General features: G+C 37.8%; 1 protein-coding gene across 8 annotated transcripts in view; it reads right to left on the bottom strand.

Moving 5' to 3' along the window:
- Nucleotides 1-17493, bottom strand: part of LOC118420665 (retinoic acid receptor RXR-alpha-B-like) — a 40865-nt gene that overhangs the window by 19502 nt on the left and 3870 nt on the right. For 2 of the 8 annotated variants that reach the window (XM_035827551.1, XM_035827556.1), the window contains exon 1: nt 354-557. The exons of 2 other annotated variants lie outside the window; for them this stretch is intronic. In XM_035827551.1, the coding sequence (XP_035683444.1) occupies nt 354-381 (28 nt within the window). In that variant the 5' untranslated portion in view covers nt 382-557. Of the gene's footprint in view, nt 1-353; nt 558-17493 lie in introns of those variants that run through there. 4 more of the 8 variants (XM_035827554.1, XM_035827558.1, XM_035827552.1 and 1 more) reach the window with 3 other exon arrangements.

Raw genomic sequence — 17493 nt, 5'->3', positions numbered from 1 at the left:
AGAAACTTTCATTTGTTGTTGCCTGTACCAAGTCATCTGAGGTAACAGTGGGCTTACACTGTTACACTTACAGTGTATATAACAGTGCAGTAAATCTTAGCTTCACTCTTAAAATATTCAAAGATCATAATCAGGTATGCCATTGCCCAGGCTACCTTCAACACACTTTCAACCCCGCAAAACTCTGTCCCATCCAACAAAGTGCTTTCCAAAGCTATCCAATTCTAAAGGTTTATGAAATGTTGTCCCAAACTTTAGGGGCAGAGCCCTGCCAGACAACCAACAACATGTGTCCCTAAAAGTAGGGCAGGAAGCCGGGTCGAACGTGGCCGGCTGGCGCCCACCCTGCTCACCTTGTGCTTGAGACAGCGAGGCACCCATGCTGCAGTAAACTCCTCCAACAAACACACAACTGATAACTCTCCTGCAGACAGCCTTGTGGTTGGGAGACAAACTCTTCTGTGTGTCGGCCACGTTGTCACCATGCTGTCACCCCAAACACTTACTCCCTGCCATTGCACTTCCGTTTGCGTCTTCACAAAGAATTACAAAGGGGAAGGGGCGGACTGGGACTTGTTGGACACTTTATTTACTTTGGCTACAAATCAAGCAAGGACGTAGCTGTATCGTTGAATAAGTGCGCCGGGAGAGGGAGGAATGTAAGATTGGAATCAGTGTTGACAAACCATACACAGCTCACACTGTGGACGCCGTGGGTCCAAATCTCAAGGTTCAGGTTTTAGCAGGGCTACAAAGGTTGGGTACTCGCTCACACCTCGGCCCCTCCCCTGCTTGTGCCTTTCCACTCTGACAGACAAGGACCAAGTATTTAGGGCATGTCACAGAAATTGGATGTCCTTGTCCTACTGACACCACCAAGCCACTTTTGATCCTAGGCTTTATCAGATTCTGCACAATTAGTGTTACAAACAAAGATGAAGTCTTACCAGGTACTAGAGACCAACACAATACCACTTGTGTATGTAGTCCTGTGTACAATCAATGGTTACCCTAATGATATTAAGTATCTTAGCATCACACAAATTCACAACCTTTTCAGCCTTACAAAGATAATGTTTTGCTAAGTCTGCTTTTTCATAGATATACAATATGGGCTTCAAGGAAACATATGACTTTTGTGCATTGCCAACTGCATATTTCACAGGGTGCAATACCGTATCATTACAATCAAAACAGCAATAAACCAGCCAAGACAAAAAACTGATGCCTGAACAAAAGATGCCAAATTCCGTGTAACTACCTTATCAGACCCACTATCAAACACCTGCCACACCTGAATGCCGTGTAGATAAAGATGATATCTGTCTCATTTTTCATCTTCGGACAATGGAATGACATGCTTCAATGAACATAAATGGAGACATAACAGCATATGAAAGGTGTTGTATTTTATCTTTAAGTCCCCAATTACATGTCATTCATATCACAGAAACAAGCTAGGGAAATATATGGGCTTGTTGAACTTTATGTGAAACATAAATAGGACACATGGATGATGAAATCAAATCCGTTTTGCTGAAATGTCTCCCATGGCTACAATATTTCATTTTCCAGTGCCATAAATGGGCCCAATGGCTTTAATGTAACTTGTCAAAGTTAGCTACATTTTAGGAGCGAGTTACTGAGCAACTTCTCACCCTGCAAAAATTGTATGATGCATGTCAAAGATGATACGACATAAAATATATGAAGTATACACATACCCATTTCCAACAATAAGACTTGCATAAAATGATATCAATCTTTCATTTAGCTATTGAATATTCTCACTCAAGCTAAGCGCAAGACAATAAATATCACGAGCTTGCCAGGGGTTGAGAATACAGAAGTATGTAGGTGACATCGGCTTATTGTATTTGTAATTTAAGAGATCCAGTATCACAAAAAAGGGATTCTCCCAGAAAGGTAGAATGATGCTAAGATTTTCATTGAAATTTTGAGTATAGGATTTTCATCCAAGAATGGTTGATCATGCTACCCATGAATTATTTTATGAAACATGTAATTAGCAACCTTTAGCTTCTGGTATAAAAGATATGTTGGTCAACATCTTGGAGTCTTTCTTTTCAAATTAAAATACCAACACATCACACTTCCAGGGGGAATTCCTGCCTGGTCATTATGCACATTTCTAGCCTGCAGGATTCCCTACTGTGGGGATGGGAGGTCAGGTCAGGTCATGCTTGCTGGGTTACCTTATTCAACCCTTGGCCTACTTACATATATAGAACATGAGTAGGGGTTCCCGACCTGCAGGTTACATAATGTACATGTAAATCTCTGTGAGTGAAATATTTCACTTCAGTAATCTGTACTAAACATAACATTTAAGCACATTAGCAATCTCTGCACAGGTATAAAACATGTCATGCTATGAAGTTTCAAGAAAACTGCAAATCTTGGCCGTTATATTTTCAAGATTACTGAAGTGCCTTTCCACTGCAACCTAACAACCCTGTGAATATGACTTTTTGTCCTACAATATTGTTTTAAAGCACAAACTCTTATCCACAAAAATTAATTAAATTTACACAAGGTAGAAAATGAAAAAAAATCAGATACATCACAATGCTTTTAATTAAATATTTGTAATTCAACAAATTATCCTTTTTATTTATGGACAAATGTTACAGTACATAACACTGACTATCTGGAAGCGTGGTTGATTTTTGAGAGTAAAAAATTACAGAGACAAACACACATCTAACATTGTCAAACTTTCTACACAACCTGAACTTTTTTTCATACATCTAGTTACTTGAATATTTCTACTGAGCATACTTTTGGAAAAAAACACATAAAGAGTTCCTTTGACCATTGCACTACAAACTTAGCAAAAGAACTGTCTCATGATGCAGAACACGTACAAGTTCAATCAGCCATGCCAGACCTGACATAAAGCTAGTCATGATCAATATTCTGTATGTGTGGTCCACAGTGGAAATTGCAGACCCCAACGTATTTCCTGTCGATCTTTCAGCAGCGGTAATGTACTTCCTCCACCAAGGTTACTTCAATGTTAGGCTGGTGGGTTGTGAAATATGTACAATGTATTATTAGACTAGACGTGCATCGTTTATATATACATTTAGTGCAGCTACACACTTGTACAAGGTCCTCCAATCACAATTAAACGCGTCACGCAGTCGACAAGCTTCCGCCATATCTGTTGATCACAACAACATCATCAAATTTTATTTCGCCCAATAGTCAAGCATATTTTTGCCTCGCACACTGAAGGGGATCGCTGAAATGCAAACATGAACCTAACCCCTAAAATTGCATGATGATCAACAGAAAACCGTTCATAATGGTACAAAAATTTTCATTCAGAGCTTGTTAATTTTCCTGCTATAAGACAGGAAAATTTAAAATGACTGAATAAAGTCAAAGTCATAAGACAGGAATATTATGCCTGTACTACAATGTTAAATCATCTGCAACTCATATACCTGTTGGAGTTGACATTATCAATGAAAAACCAAAAGCAGAAGTTTTGCTGCAGTAGCATAGGAAGCTGCTAGCTGGCCCATTTTCAAACTTGGCCCTTTGCTTTCCCGGTAACGTTTTCCCTACCTGTACCACACACCAAATATCATAAAGACCCATCCACAACCACAGCTTCTTGAGTTATCAATTTTTCATGTCTACAAAGTGACAAACAGCACACATTCATTTTCTATATGTACATGTTTTCTGTATTACATTTATTTTGTTCAACTTTCGGTAAGCTACGAACATTGGTCTCCTATATACTACAGCATGCTACTGGCTGGGTGCCTGCTACCAATTCCGAATCTGTTCAGCCATGATATTGTAACAAAAATATCCAAACACAAGAAGTACGTGGATCGAATGCAGATCAGATTCCAGACTTTCCCTTCTTTCAAAGCCCTATGCCATACAATTGAGACATTTGTCCCAAATGTGGCATGTGATAAGAGTGAGAGAGTGGCATGTGATACAAAAATGTACCATGATTGTCTTTTAAGATGATGACAATTTTTTTTCAAAAACAACTTCATTTATTGATGGTATGGACCTTGCTACTTATAAAACTTTAAAAGTCAAAATGGGTCACAAGCTATGTGACTCCTTCATTCAACTCAAGCCAAATGATTACAAAGTACATGGCAGTAGCCTGGTAGAGGCTACATGGCAGAGGATTGACCTACAAAGGCAGCAATCAAGTTGTAAATTCAGGATAGTCTGCTTGGTATCATGAAGGATGGCAGATCAATGCCATCTCTCATCCCATTATACATTTTATAGCCATGGAACACTGCTATGTGTAATTGTTCTTTCACCCTTAATAACTTTCTTTTTAATCAAACCAAGGACGACTTTCTTGACTATTCCTTCAATTGCCTACAAGTGCAGTGATTGGCAGTTTTGTCTTAATTAGAAGTTATTGGAATTGTAAGGTGGCCCACCTGGGCCCTCTCTACATTCAATAATTCTGACTTGAGACTGATGGCAAGACCATATCCCATGGGACAAGACTAGCAGACAAAGCAACAATAGGTGGTCATGCTACAGTACCCAACGACACTGCAGTACCCAACAGAGTCACTAGGAGATTTCTTTGTCAGACATGCCATATGACTCATGAGTATACTATCATTGTCATGTCATTGTTGTTATGTCAGTCCTCCTTTCTTCGTTATTGTGTTTCACACTACAAGTACGTATTTTACACTATGTGTAGTAAAAGCACAAGGTAGATTAGGCTTGTGTGGAATGAACTGCAAGTCAGACAATTAGAACGGTTAGTAGACCATGCCATTCCCCAGGCACTTTGGTTAACTAGGTTTTGTAGGCCTCCTATTACCCTATATTTTTACCCATGTAGCAAATATTTAGGTCCTAATTTGAACGGTATAACAAATGGAGCCAATTGCTAAATTCCAGCGATAATGATCACGAAATGATATTGGTGTGAAAAGACTGTCAAAAAAAAATTATAGAACTCTACTAAAAATGTACAACAAAATTTTCACCACTGTCCACCAGATAAATATTTGATTATAGAGTTACAAACAATCATGTACAAGTATGGGAAATGTGGATACTTAAACAGACCAGTACAAATATATAATACATGTGACATGTATGTCCTAACTTTTCATATCTACAATCCGTATGAAAGTAATAAAACAATACAATGCAATATGATAATAACATACCCATACCCCTAAAGCTGTTTCCTCATTAACCTTTCCAAGGTTGATAACATGCATTCTGCAAACAAACATGTATTAGAGCTACAGTTGGGGGCTAACAGTTGTCAAGGCTGGAGGAGGGCACAACAACAACTCTATGTATCATGACATAACATGGTAAAATCATTGAAAGCCCTTGGCCTTTCCCTGACCTGCCTCCCACTAACTACACCAATCAATTTAGGAATTCACATACCTAACAACTAGGGCTGGGTATAGATACAGCGTACCGGTACAAAACCGTTTTTTCTTATTGGACCGGTCCAGAAAAACCGGACCTGAAAAAATTAGGTGGACCGGATGTTGGACCGATTAGAAAATTAACAGATTATTTTATCAGGCATTCATACGTTTTGGCGCTTGCAGGTGGAAGAAAATAACAAGAGTGAAGTAGAGTAGAGCTAATAGTAATCATTCTACCAAGTTTTACAGCCAATCGTACAGGTTAGTTAGCGTTGTAGGATTTTAAAACGCCAGTGTAAGTCTAATACTCCACCAAACAGATTTCTATGTAGTGAAATGTACCATTGGTATGAGTCATACTGCATCAGGTCCAGGTTCAGGTCCGGACCTGGACCTGATCCTTTGGACCTGAACCGGACCTGGACCTGAATTTTCTGTACCGGTACCCAGCCCTACTAACAACCATACATGCATAAACATGTCAGAAATTTTCCATAGACACACACACGTACACACACATATGAAATTGATGTTTGAAAAAAGTGCAGTTTGAGCTGGAGTGGCTGCAGAAACTGCAGAAAAATTATTACCAGCTGTACTGTACTGTACTGTACTGTACTGGGACTGTCCTTGGAAAGCCAAAACAGGAGAGATAACACCACAAAAACAATGTACCTGATCTCAAATCATGGTCAAATAAATTACAGCTGGTATAATATCACAACAAAGAGGGAATAAAAATTTGGAGTACTTGAAATAAAATAAAAAATTTCTAAAAATTCCTATTTGCTCAAGAAAGTTAAAAAACGGAGGCCAATACTATCACGAATTTACATGTTGAACTTTGTTGAACATTATCAGTGTCTCTGTGCTCCGTATACAGCTGGCATCAGGCTTAACAAGCCATTATCAAAGTCAGATTCAACAACCTGGAATGACCTTTTCAAGCTGATTGCAGGATGGTACCTTTGATTGGCAAACCTAAAGGCCGTTCAGGAATCACAACAACCGCACAGACAGATCAGCAAGTGGACGTCGCTAGTCTACTGGAACAGAATGACTCCTGTGCCATTGGAAATCAATGTAAATAAATGTGCCTTGTGGCTCTATAATATTCCATAATCCGTCTTTCATCTCACCAGCTGTATCTGTCAGGCTCTCCTAGGACTGTAATAGGACAAGACTGAAGGGATTTTCATGGATGGACAAGCATGGATTTTTGTTGATAGGGTCAATGCCTTCCTTGGGATTAGAGTATTAGACTATTGGTTATTTGGTAACCGTGCTCTCAATTCTTAAATGGCTTTAAATAATGAAAATGGCCATTTTACATAATACGACAAAAATGTAGAAACAGTAAGACATATGCAAAAGTTGTACCGGGGGAGCCAAGGCATACCTATGTCTAAATTTCCTAACTGGTTGAACAAGAAGATAAAGTATGTGAACAATGGACAGAATGGGTGGCTTTAATAGAACTGACTACTTGCAAGGCTTCATCTTCAAGCCTTGTCACAATTCTCAGTACTTTTTAATCACATTTTGTGACAATGAATACCATTTCCAATAAAATTTAAATCTTTTAAGGCAGTTATATTTTTTGCAGTTTTGACAATGCCCTCTCCACCATTAATTAATGACACGACAGACATACGTTTCCAGTGAACTACTGCACAAACAGAATTGTTTTAATCCCAAATCAACCATGAACCTAAAACACAGCTAAAACCTCCCTTTCCCTCCTACCGCAAAAGAAAGTCAATGCAGAAGTAAATGCATTTATTAGAGTTCCCTATTCCTAATCAAATTGGGCCAGGCCGACTGTCTCCAAGAGTCCAAGCCAAATGTTGGGTTTCCTGGCAGTCAACAGGTGGCTGAACTGAATTTTCCCATTTAGAGTAAGCCCCTGTAATATGTTGGGCAAACAAACCAGTGTATCATAACATCTTTGTTTTTAGGTCAATTTGGATTGTACTTTAGGGATAACTTTTAGGATGCCATTCAAATTGCAATTTCTTGAGCTTTAACTGGTCTAACTAGACATTTTACACAACATTGGATGCAGTTCACCATAAAATTTTCTTCATACTGTATGTACATGTATAGCTTGAAAATATGTTTCAATTTGTTTTCAGACACCCCCTCCTTTATGTGCCAGTCTGTTTAGGATTGTATTGCATCTGCCACCTGGCCATGGCTAATCAAGACCCAAATCATGTTTTAAAACACTGACAAAGACTTGACAGTGAAGCTTTCAGGATAAGACAACACCTATGTCATAATACCTGGAGGCCAAAGGTTATGCAATGCATGACGGTAAACTTGTCTATGGAGGCCTTCAAAGAACAAGGTGAAGTACATGTATGTCTTTGAAACCATATATCTGGGAGAGTTCAGACAGAAATATTAATCAACTTCACATAAATACGGCATGGTTATCGTACACACTGTACGTATAACAAGGTATGAAAACAATTTAGCTTGGGTATACTATTACACTTTTTATGGCATATTTGTCTAAATACTAGTACCACCTTTGCAACTGTAGCCACGCCTAAGCGTAGCAACAGTATAGCATGTCCCTGTATCTAGTACAACAGCCTTAAGGTTCACTATGCCGGATATAAATATACCTCTGATAGCCCAACTGAGAAAATCAATGCCATACTAACTGTCACTCATACCTGTCACTTTAGCATATACAATGGTATTATCATCCGGATTTACTGTTTGTCTCTGATGCTATCTACTCGTTGAAAGCTCGTGCTTCTGAATATAACATGCAGACTTTAAATGCATTGATGCCTTCCATCATACCAGAGTGCAAAACATAAGGACTCAATGTCACTGTTGCTTGCTTCTGGGAATTTTGATGAAGAAAAAATAAAGGTAACTACATTTGTACCACAGTTTGCCATTGATATATTCTGCCAAGTCACAACTAGCAGTCAGATATGAACCCCTTCAAAAGGCTAAACAATTTTGACACTGAAAGTGGCAGAAAGAACTATATGCAATTTCATTTGAGTGACCAGTCACCTTTTCCAACAATCTCACCTTGACCACTCCCTAGCTTGGGGGGGGGGGGGAAATTGGAAAGTCCCATGAAAGCCCATTAGGGCCTTAACCAGATTTTAACACCTGTACCCCGGCCCTTAATTCACCATTAAGCCTGCAGAAAGGGTTAGAAATCCTAGGATAGGATTATTGGGGATACTGTTGGTCTTTCCGGCAAATCTTCAGCTCTCCGCTGTGTGGAAATGGCTCCAAATGCGCCCAGCTTCCATCAGGAACAATCTATGTCGTACTGAAGGTCAGCTGGGGGAGCCATTTTTCCACAAGATAAATGGCAACCAGGGTGACATTCTGACCCAGGAGGAACTTTTCATCTGACAGGAGCTGGTAGATCTCTTTAAATAGGTTGTCTGGCTTTAATCACCATCACCCTTCACTCTTGCTCTCACAAGCTAAGCCATCTGTAGAGCCAACTTTTTTATGTTTCTGAAGGAAATACTTTAGGTCTGTTCGTCTGTTTGTCTGTGTGTCTGTGAAAAGCATAACTCAAGAAGCCTTGGATGGATCATCCTGATTATATTTGGTAGGTTGGTAGGTATCGGGAAAACAAACGTGAAAGTTCTATAATGGACCCCCCATTGGCTTTCTAAGTTACTGCAACACGTAACTTTCATTTTTTTCATCTGGTTTTTGACATGATTTTTGAGTGGTAGATAGCTCTTGGGGCATAGAGTCCAGTGGGTTTCAATTTCAAACTCTGGACAACAATAACTCAAGAACTTTTTTTTTTTACTTGTTGATGTGTTGTCATGATTTTTGGTATGTAAATAGCCTGAGTGATGACTGACATGATTAGATGATAATTATGCAAAGCAGTAACTTATTTGTAAAAAGTTTGTAAATCCACTACATTCCATGACAAGAGTCTAACACTCAAATTTGTCACATACATGTATGTATGAAAGAGAGGAATGTTGATAGACATCAGTTATTGAAATGATTACCTCGTTTGCGTATTTAACACTATAACTCCATAGTGGTAAATGATGGGAATCTGATACTTGCAGCACTATAAAGCTAGGTGAAGGTGAGCGTTATTAGACATAAATCATGCAAATCACAGTGTCACAATTACATATGAGGAAACACAAAAAATAACCTTCTTTGCTAAGATATTACTTACATACTTTTTTTGGGTGGAGAAGGTCCGCTTATAAGTTATATGGAGACTTCTAAAAATTAACAAGAGGGATCTGGAGTCACTTACATGCAGCGTGCTCTGAAAACAAGATTTGTCCAATTCTAAACTATCATATTAAGAGATTATATACAATATTGGTCACCCAGTCACACAATCTTTCAAAAAGTTTGTTTTTGCATTAAAAATATGACATCTAGTTAAGTTATAATAACTGAAACTTCTTGTGTTCATTTCGGTTCTAACCAAAGGCACAAAAATATTCTTCTTTGCTAAGATATGTCACTTACATACTTTGAACAAACAATCATCATCCTGTGTAAATTGTACAAACACAACAGCTTAAGTCAGAGTTGTTTTTATCTACAGTATATTCCTAAAGTTCAAAGTTGTTTTATCTATTCATGATATTACATTAATTCTTTCCTAAGGCTTAAAATCCTGACAGGTCAATAAGAAAACTCAATATCATGATAATTGATATTGACAAAGTGATCAATGAGATGAAAAAAAAATGACCTACCACTTTAGATTCTTGACGTATTTTCCAACTTGTTCAGTTGCAAATCCATGATTGAAACAGGCAATTAACACAGTATAGCCTAACTTCAGATACTTCATACTAAGTGCATCTGCCATTCCACTCAGAAACAAAACCCAACCTATACTGTAGTGTTTTCATGCACAATTGAACAATGACCAGGGTGTGTATGTGTTTACAAGGCACAGGCACGATTGTCCCAGGAAATAGGCCAAGGTGACATCCTGCATATTTATACCGTATGATAAGCACATAGATATATCTTGGGTGATATTCTCTACTTCCATTACCAATCATAAGGAAGGGAGAAAGGTCAGAACATGCCAGTTCCAAATGCCAGTTTTCTCCTTAAAACCTTTCCATCATTTCATCACTGTCCCAGTTTACTGGACAAGGATTTCTTGAGAAGCTACTGTTTACCATGGCTAGAAAATGTCTTCATTTATCAACTAGTTTATAATGTGTACACATTAAAAACAAGTGCTGACTCATTTACAAGTCTGCCCTTCTAACAATTCACTTCTGAAGACATATTCAGCAAATATGTTCCTACTATCTTTTATCTAATCAATCAATAGAAAATGCAAATATTGAAAGTTACTTTGTTTCTTTTTTTTTCTAACAAGATATGAATCATCAAATTTCACAAAATTTAATTCTTAAATATGAATCTGCAAATAAAAAGTACATGTACCATACTTCTCTTCATCTATACTAAGTTACTGGCCATGATACGAATATACAGTTAGTGTTTGGATTTTGGTGGGTAGACTTGAACAATACTATGTGACTATGTCATTTTCTACTTGAGAAAGCTTGAAGTTTTGGTGGAGGGGAGTAGAAATCTTTGCATGTTCTCATCAAAAGGAAAGGGGCTCAGTAAATAAGGTTGCACTTACCTACAAAAATACATTTATGATTTCATAAGCAGAATTGAAGACAAAACTGGAGCTGGGATGATTTTGGGGCTGGATACAGTGAACTTTACACAGACTATCCTGCCATTCTAGTAGTAGCACACGGCAGCATGCATCACTTCCAGTATAAAACATGGCAACTGCCACCTTATGCATGCACTGAAATGTCAGACAAATGCCACAGTAGGCCAACAAGGAGACAGCAATTTGGACGGGTGCCTAGAGTTGCATGTCTGCCGTTTCCACATGGTAAACTTTTTTCATCGGTAAATTAGATATACCGGTAGCGGTCTGTTTAACTTCAGTATGAAAATTGCATTTTGGTAAAAAGGCAAAACGTATTTCATTTATGAAGCTTATCTTTTTGTCCAAGAGGTAAAATTTGTGGCTTGCTTTTATATCAAGACACAGGAGTCAAAATTTTCACAATGACAATCTTGACAATGGAACTTGGACCAATCCAATCACTAAGCTTCAGCCTGCTAAAGGAGCCATTTGTCATCAAATTTGTATTGGTTACAGGTTACGCAGCAGGGAGAAGGTTTAAAAAAGGTAGCGCAAAGACAGTAAAACTGCCATCTTAGTTCTTACAGGAACAATACGACCAAAAATCCCCATCCCAAAAGTCTCATTTCAATTCAAGGCAATACCAACTGTACCTGTTGCATCTACTGGGCACTGCAAGTGCTTCCTGCCTTATTTCCAGGAGGAATAAAACGACAATCTCCCATCATCTCCTAAATGTCACTGCCGCAATGACGGTCTCTATCCTCACTGACCACGCTGCCTCGCAGGAGACGATGACATATAAGGGCATTTCGTCCTGGAAAATGAATAGCCAGGAGATGTCTGACTTGTCTGAACCGTCGGCATTCATCAGCCTTTAGGAAGAGATCTCATTTTGATAACGTTCTGGGATAATCTTCTCTGAAAGGCGCTTAAATGTCATGGTCTGAAAAAGGTCTTTTCCATCACATTACCATTTTGCGCTGTATATTCATTTCTAAAAACCGAAAGCTTCTTTATTGTTTTGCAGGCTTTCAAGAAGTTACCTGGCGGATATGTGCATGAAAGCAACAGATGAGCATCAAAACGATCAGTCTTAAGTCTTGCATTAGTTATCCCAGTGTCAATATCCTACGCGTTGATTCAAAATGTAAAAAAAAAAAAGACATACCAACTTTCTGCTTCAAGGGTAATGGAAAACCTTTTCATGTAGTTCAGCACAGCGTTAAAATTCCTACCACCTCACAAAGTAGGCAAATGTTTCAACTTCAAATGTTTCAATCTCACACTGCAGGCAAATGCTTAACTTTCATTTCAAATTTTGAAACTTCAAGAATTTGTCAGTGTAGAAAATCTCAATATCCAAGACAATTGAAAATCATTTTTCCATAGAGATTTACCATTTAATTGGCATGCATACACATTTGATTATCGTGAAATGCATGCTCTGATTTTTTTCATCCCTGTGCTTGATGACATGTCCTAAGGATGTTACTTTCACCTTATTGATTCTGGTCCAAGAAGATCACAAAGGGAATGCCTTTTCATCTTTCTAATAGTAATATCAGATTTCTTTTATGTAACTTTGGTCCAAGAAGAGCATAAATGGAGCAATATACATACCTTTTCATCTTTCTAATAATCAGATTACAAATATCATACCATCAAAAGAGAAATCCTGATCTGAAGATAACGAAAGCAACACCAGCAACAAATATCACACTTTGACAATTACACTGGTAGAAATTGAACAGAAATTGTGCATTTTAATGGGTGAGCTATCAGTATAAAATCATAATGCAATCTTATTATTCCCAAGTATAAAAAAAAAAAAAAAAGTATATGTTATCTCAGTTGAAGGAAAATTGCCTTTGAAAATGTTACAGAAACATGTCTTCCTCTCTGAAAATGTCATCCAAAAATCCCAAACATCTCAATGAAAAATTGAGAAGTTCTCAGAAATCACTAATGCAACAGAAACATGGGTTCTGCTCTGCATATGTCAGGCAAATGTCACCTGCCATTCACTGGCTCCTTTCTGACAGGGAAGAGTCTCCAAGGAGAGGGTGACCTTTTTGTACTGGAGACTGTTACTGGAGATGAATAGCAGCACAATTATCATAATGGATCCTTCTCCATGTGTACATGTAGCAGTCCTATGCAGGGTGCAATCTTTGGACAGAGAACCATCTTTCATTGTGACATTGCACAGTTACAAAAGACAGTGCCTCGAAAATGTGGTCCAAATCCATGACCTTTATGTTACCAAAACTTTCCAGGGTGCCATTATCTTTTTCTGTAATCTCTGACTAGATGTTGGGGTGGAAAATCTAAGGGCACCACATTAAGGTCTAGACATAACTTTGCTGCTGTACAAATTTCAGGTTTACAGTGGGAATGCAAATCATTGCTACACGTTAGTACAAAATGTAGTACAGTACTACTATTGCATTTTTAATCATATCACATGATGAGGTAAAAAAAGAGAAAGCAACTCTACATTCATGAAGAGTCAAGTCTGCAATCAACATTTTTTGTGTTTCAAGGTCTGCCCATTACTTGTAATACCCTTAGGATATATACATACTGCTATGTTTTGTTGAAAATCTACTCTGACTTACACCATCTGTGGATACATATGTTCATGCAGACTTGCAACAATACCATGGAAGGACGGATGGCCGACAGGGTTTCTGCTGACAAAGAAAATACAACAGTGGAGCCAGGTGTTGAACTTGGCATACAAAATTGCTTAACAGGCCCATGAACATCTGGCAGTGAACATGGTTACATGTATGTGGATACTTAAGTAGACATCTTTGTTACTTGTGATGATGATTAATAATAATAGTGACAGTTACTTGTATATGATGATTGGCAAAGTTGCCACAAAAAATAAAGTCTAAAATTGTTGCCGAATTGAATTCATGTGACTAATTCCATCAACATTTTGTGTATGTTAGAATGTCGTTAAGCCATACCATGAGATCTGATAGTTATTATGAATATGATGATTTACGTTGCAGTAAAAGGTTTTTATGTGATTAAAAACAAAAATAGCAAAATCGCTTCTATTGTGACACATAAAAATGCATCAACTAGGACATTCTTTGATGTCATGTTTTCCCCTGTAATTTCTATTATCACAATGATAACACTTTTGTATTATAATTGTATCATACATATAGTTATAACTGAACTGCTACATTTGTATTCCTATTGCAGACACTACTGGTAAACATGGACTGAGATAGCCAGCAAAAAGACCAATTGACTTCTTTTCAGTCAACATTGGGTAATCAAACCTAAGAGGACAAACATCGCTAAGAAATCAACAAATAAGGCACCTCTTTAAAAAATGAATAATATTCGTAGTAAACTGAATATCTGCAGTCCAGATTATCTAATGCAAATGTATACTCTTCTACATATATGTTCACTACAAATTTTAATGTCTTGTGGAATAAAACAATGTAACAGAGTACTGTATATACTAGGGGTGGGTACCGGTAGAGAAAATTCAGGTCCAGGTCCGGTTCAGGTCCAAAGGATCAGGTCCAGGTCCGGACCTGAACCTGGACCTGATTCAGTATGACTCATACCAATGGTCCATTTCACTACAAAGAAATCTGTTTGGTGGAGTATTAGACTTACACTGGCGTTTTAAAATCCTACAACGGTAACTGCACCTGTGCGATTGGCTGTAAAACTTGGTAGAAATTATTATAAACTTTACTCTACTTCACTCTTGTTATTTTCTTCCACCTGCAAGCGCCAAAACGTGTGAATGCCTGATAAAATAATCTGTTTATTTTCTAATCGGTCCATCATCCGGTCCACCTAATTTTTTCAGGTCCGGTTTTTCTGGACCGGCCCAATAAGAAAAACCGGTTTTGTACCGGTACGCTGTACCGATACCCAGCCCTAGTATATACCGTTATCCTCTTTCTCTCTGCAAGTCTGCATGGTGCAAGTGGGAAAGCAGTCAACAAGACAAAGGCAAAAGCATGTCACAAGTGGTAAAATATAATGATCTATATAAATCATTAAGATTTTACACAGAACACAGAATATCATCTTCATTATACATCAATATTTTTCAAATCATGATAGTGTTGAGTATAAAATAAAAAATATCCAGAAACAAACATATACAAGGACACACCAAAACAATACCTCCATCTTTTATTATGGCTAACAAAACAAAACAAAAATACCTACCGATCAGAAAATAGTAGACAGAAATACTTTCTGTAACATTCAGCAATACAGACAAGAAATTCTCTTCACTCCCATGAAGATGCCATAAATGATCACCAGGAAAGGAAAATTCTGTTTTCAGTCCTTCCTATATTCTCCTCATATGTCTAACCTAATAATATTTTCCAAAGACCTTTCCTGTAAAGCATACTTTCTTGACATCACCTGGACTATAACCTACACCGGTAGAGTGGTTTCTAGAAACTCTAAGTGGAGTAGTTCCTGGAAACTCATAAAATTTCAAATAATTGCACTTGGCAAAAGGTTAACAACTACTGAACTAGGTTCTTCACATATTAAATAGAATTTTTCTACCTTGTGCAGAGGCCTAGTTGTTAACCTTTATCTTCACGATTCATATGGTAACACAGTTTGTCATTATCCATCACCAACCCTGGACCTTATGGATAGCAGTGCATAACATTTCAGAAATGCTATGATAGTAGGAACTTTGTGATATAAAATGAATTAAATATGACAGTGTAAATGGATGGTAAAATACAGTGATGAAGGTACCTAACAGGAAGTCCATTTCTGCACATCCTGTTGTGTACTGACCATTTCCTTATCCTAATTCATTTCATACAAGTGAAGAAAATTATTTAATTGGGTGCTTCAGTACAGGTAGAGCGCCAAGTCAATAAACAGTAATATCACAGCTTTTAGTGTTATTTCGTGGCATACTTGTCTCACGTTACTGGCTAGGAGTAATCTTCAATAATATTATACTGTCTTTTCTTCCCCTTTTTGGTGATGATATTACATGACTATCTGCCCAACCCAAGACTACTCAAAACTGCCCAAGACCACTCAGTCAGGGGTCCAGTAAAATCTGGTTTATCTAGAAAGGAGGCCTAATCAGGGTTCCAAATTCATTTTTCTGATTGGTGCACCACATAAAATAAAGTAGAATGTCAGAAAAAAAAAATTAGAAACCTACTAAATTACTGCTCTTCTGAGTGCAGGCTCTGAACGTAGCCTGATTTAATCGCGCTTCTTAGGCCCGTCCTACATTGCCGCGCCCATCAGCGGGGACACCGGGGAGGAGTCTACAAGCTCCGGATAGCGGGTTTTGCGTTACACAGACTACTCTGAACGGAGCTCTTCAGAAATCGCATTTATCCAGACACTAGAATAAATTAAAAACGCCAATAGGTTGTGACCTTTACCTAAGACTGATGCATTACCATAAACATTACATAACAGCTCAAAAGACTAGTTGTTGTGTTTCCCAGTTTTCGCAATCATCATGTACGGAATGTACAATTGGCTAGCGAAGCTTGCATGCTGGTGTATTGTATGCACTACTTTGGGGGACACAAATGCTACCTGAGGTCAGAGCTTGGGCTGCTTCTATAATGCATGCAGACAGACTTACTGAGTAGCACAAAGTATATCTATCTCAGTATCTGTATACAGGGCTCGAAATTCATTTTGGGGATTAGGTGCACTGGTGCATCCAGCTTAAAAAATTGGGTGCACCAACATTTTTTTGGGTGCACCACTTAAATTTTAAGTAGAATGTCAGAAAAGCCTAATAACAAAAACATAGTTACATGCTATCAAATTCTTAAACAAGTACCATGACAGACATTTTTATTATCTTTCTAACCCTTAGATGTCAAGAACATGATGTATACTAGTACACTTTGATATCTTAACATACATAAACCCAAGAAAATATTTGGGTGCACCCTGTGCATCCACAGAAAATAATTGGGTGCACCACAGCTCCAATTTTGGGTGCACCTGGGTGCACATGCACCCAGTATTTCGAGCTCTGGTATACAATGTGAAGGTTGTACAAATCTGTATAAAATGTGAACACTTCCCAAAAATATAACACGTAGTGCAATTTTGTCAAGAGAAACTGAGATACAAAGTACAATAAAATCTTATGTTACAGAACAATACAAAATGCACTGATTGTCTTAGCAAATTTTCTCAGTAAATTTTAGCTGAATGTGTTCATATATATGTGTCAATAACAGTTCAGTATGTATTGACAGTTATACATGTCTCTATTCTATATCATCGCAAAGCTTTAGTAAGTAACTTTATCAATATACCAGGTACAGACCATTGCTTGACCCTAAGATGTTTTCCTGTCATGGCCAGTGTAATCAACTG

The sequence above is a fragment of the Branchiostoma floridae genome, chromosome 8 (assembly GCF_000003815.2).
Source record: "Branchiostoma floridae strain S238N-H82 chromosome 8, Bfl_VNyyK, whole genome shotgun sequence".
Classification (NCBI taxonomy): Eukaryota; Metazoa; Chordata; class Leptocardii; order Amphioxiformes; family Branchiostomatidae; genus Branchiostoma; species Branchiostoma floridae.
This window is presented reverse-complemented; position numbering and strand designations above follow the sequence as displayed.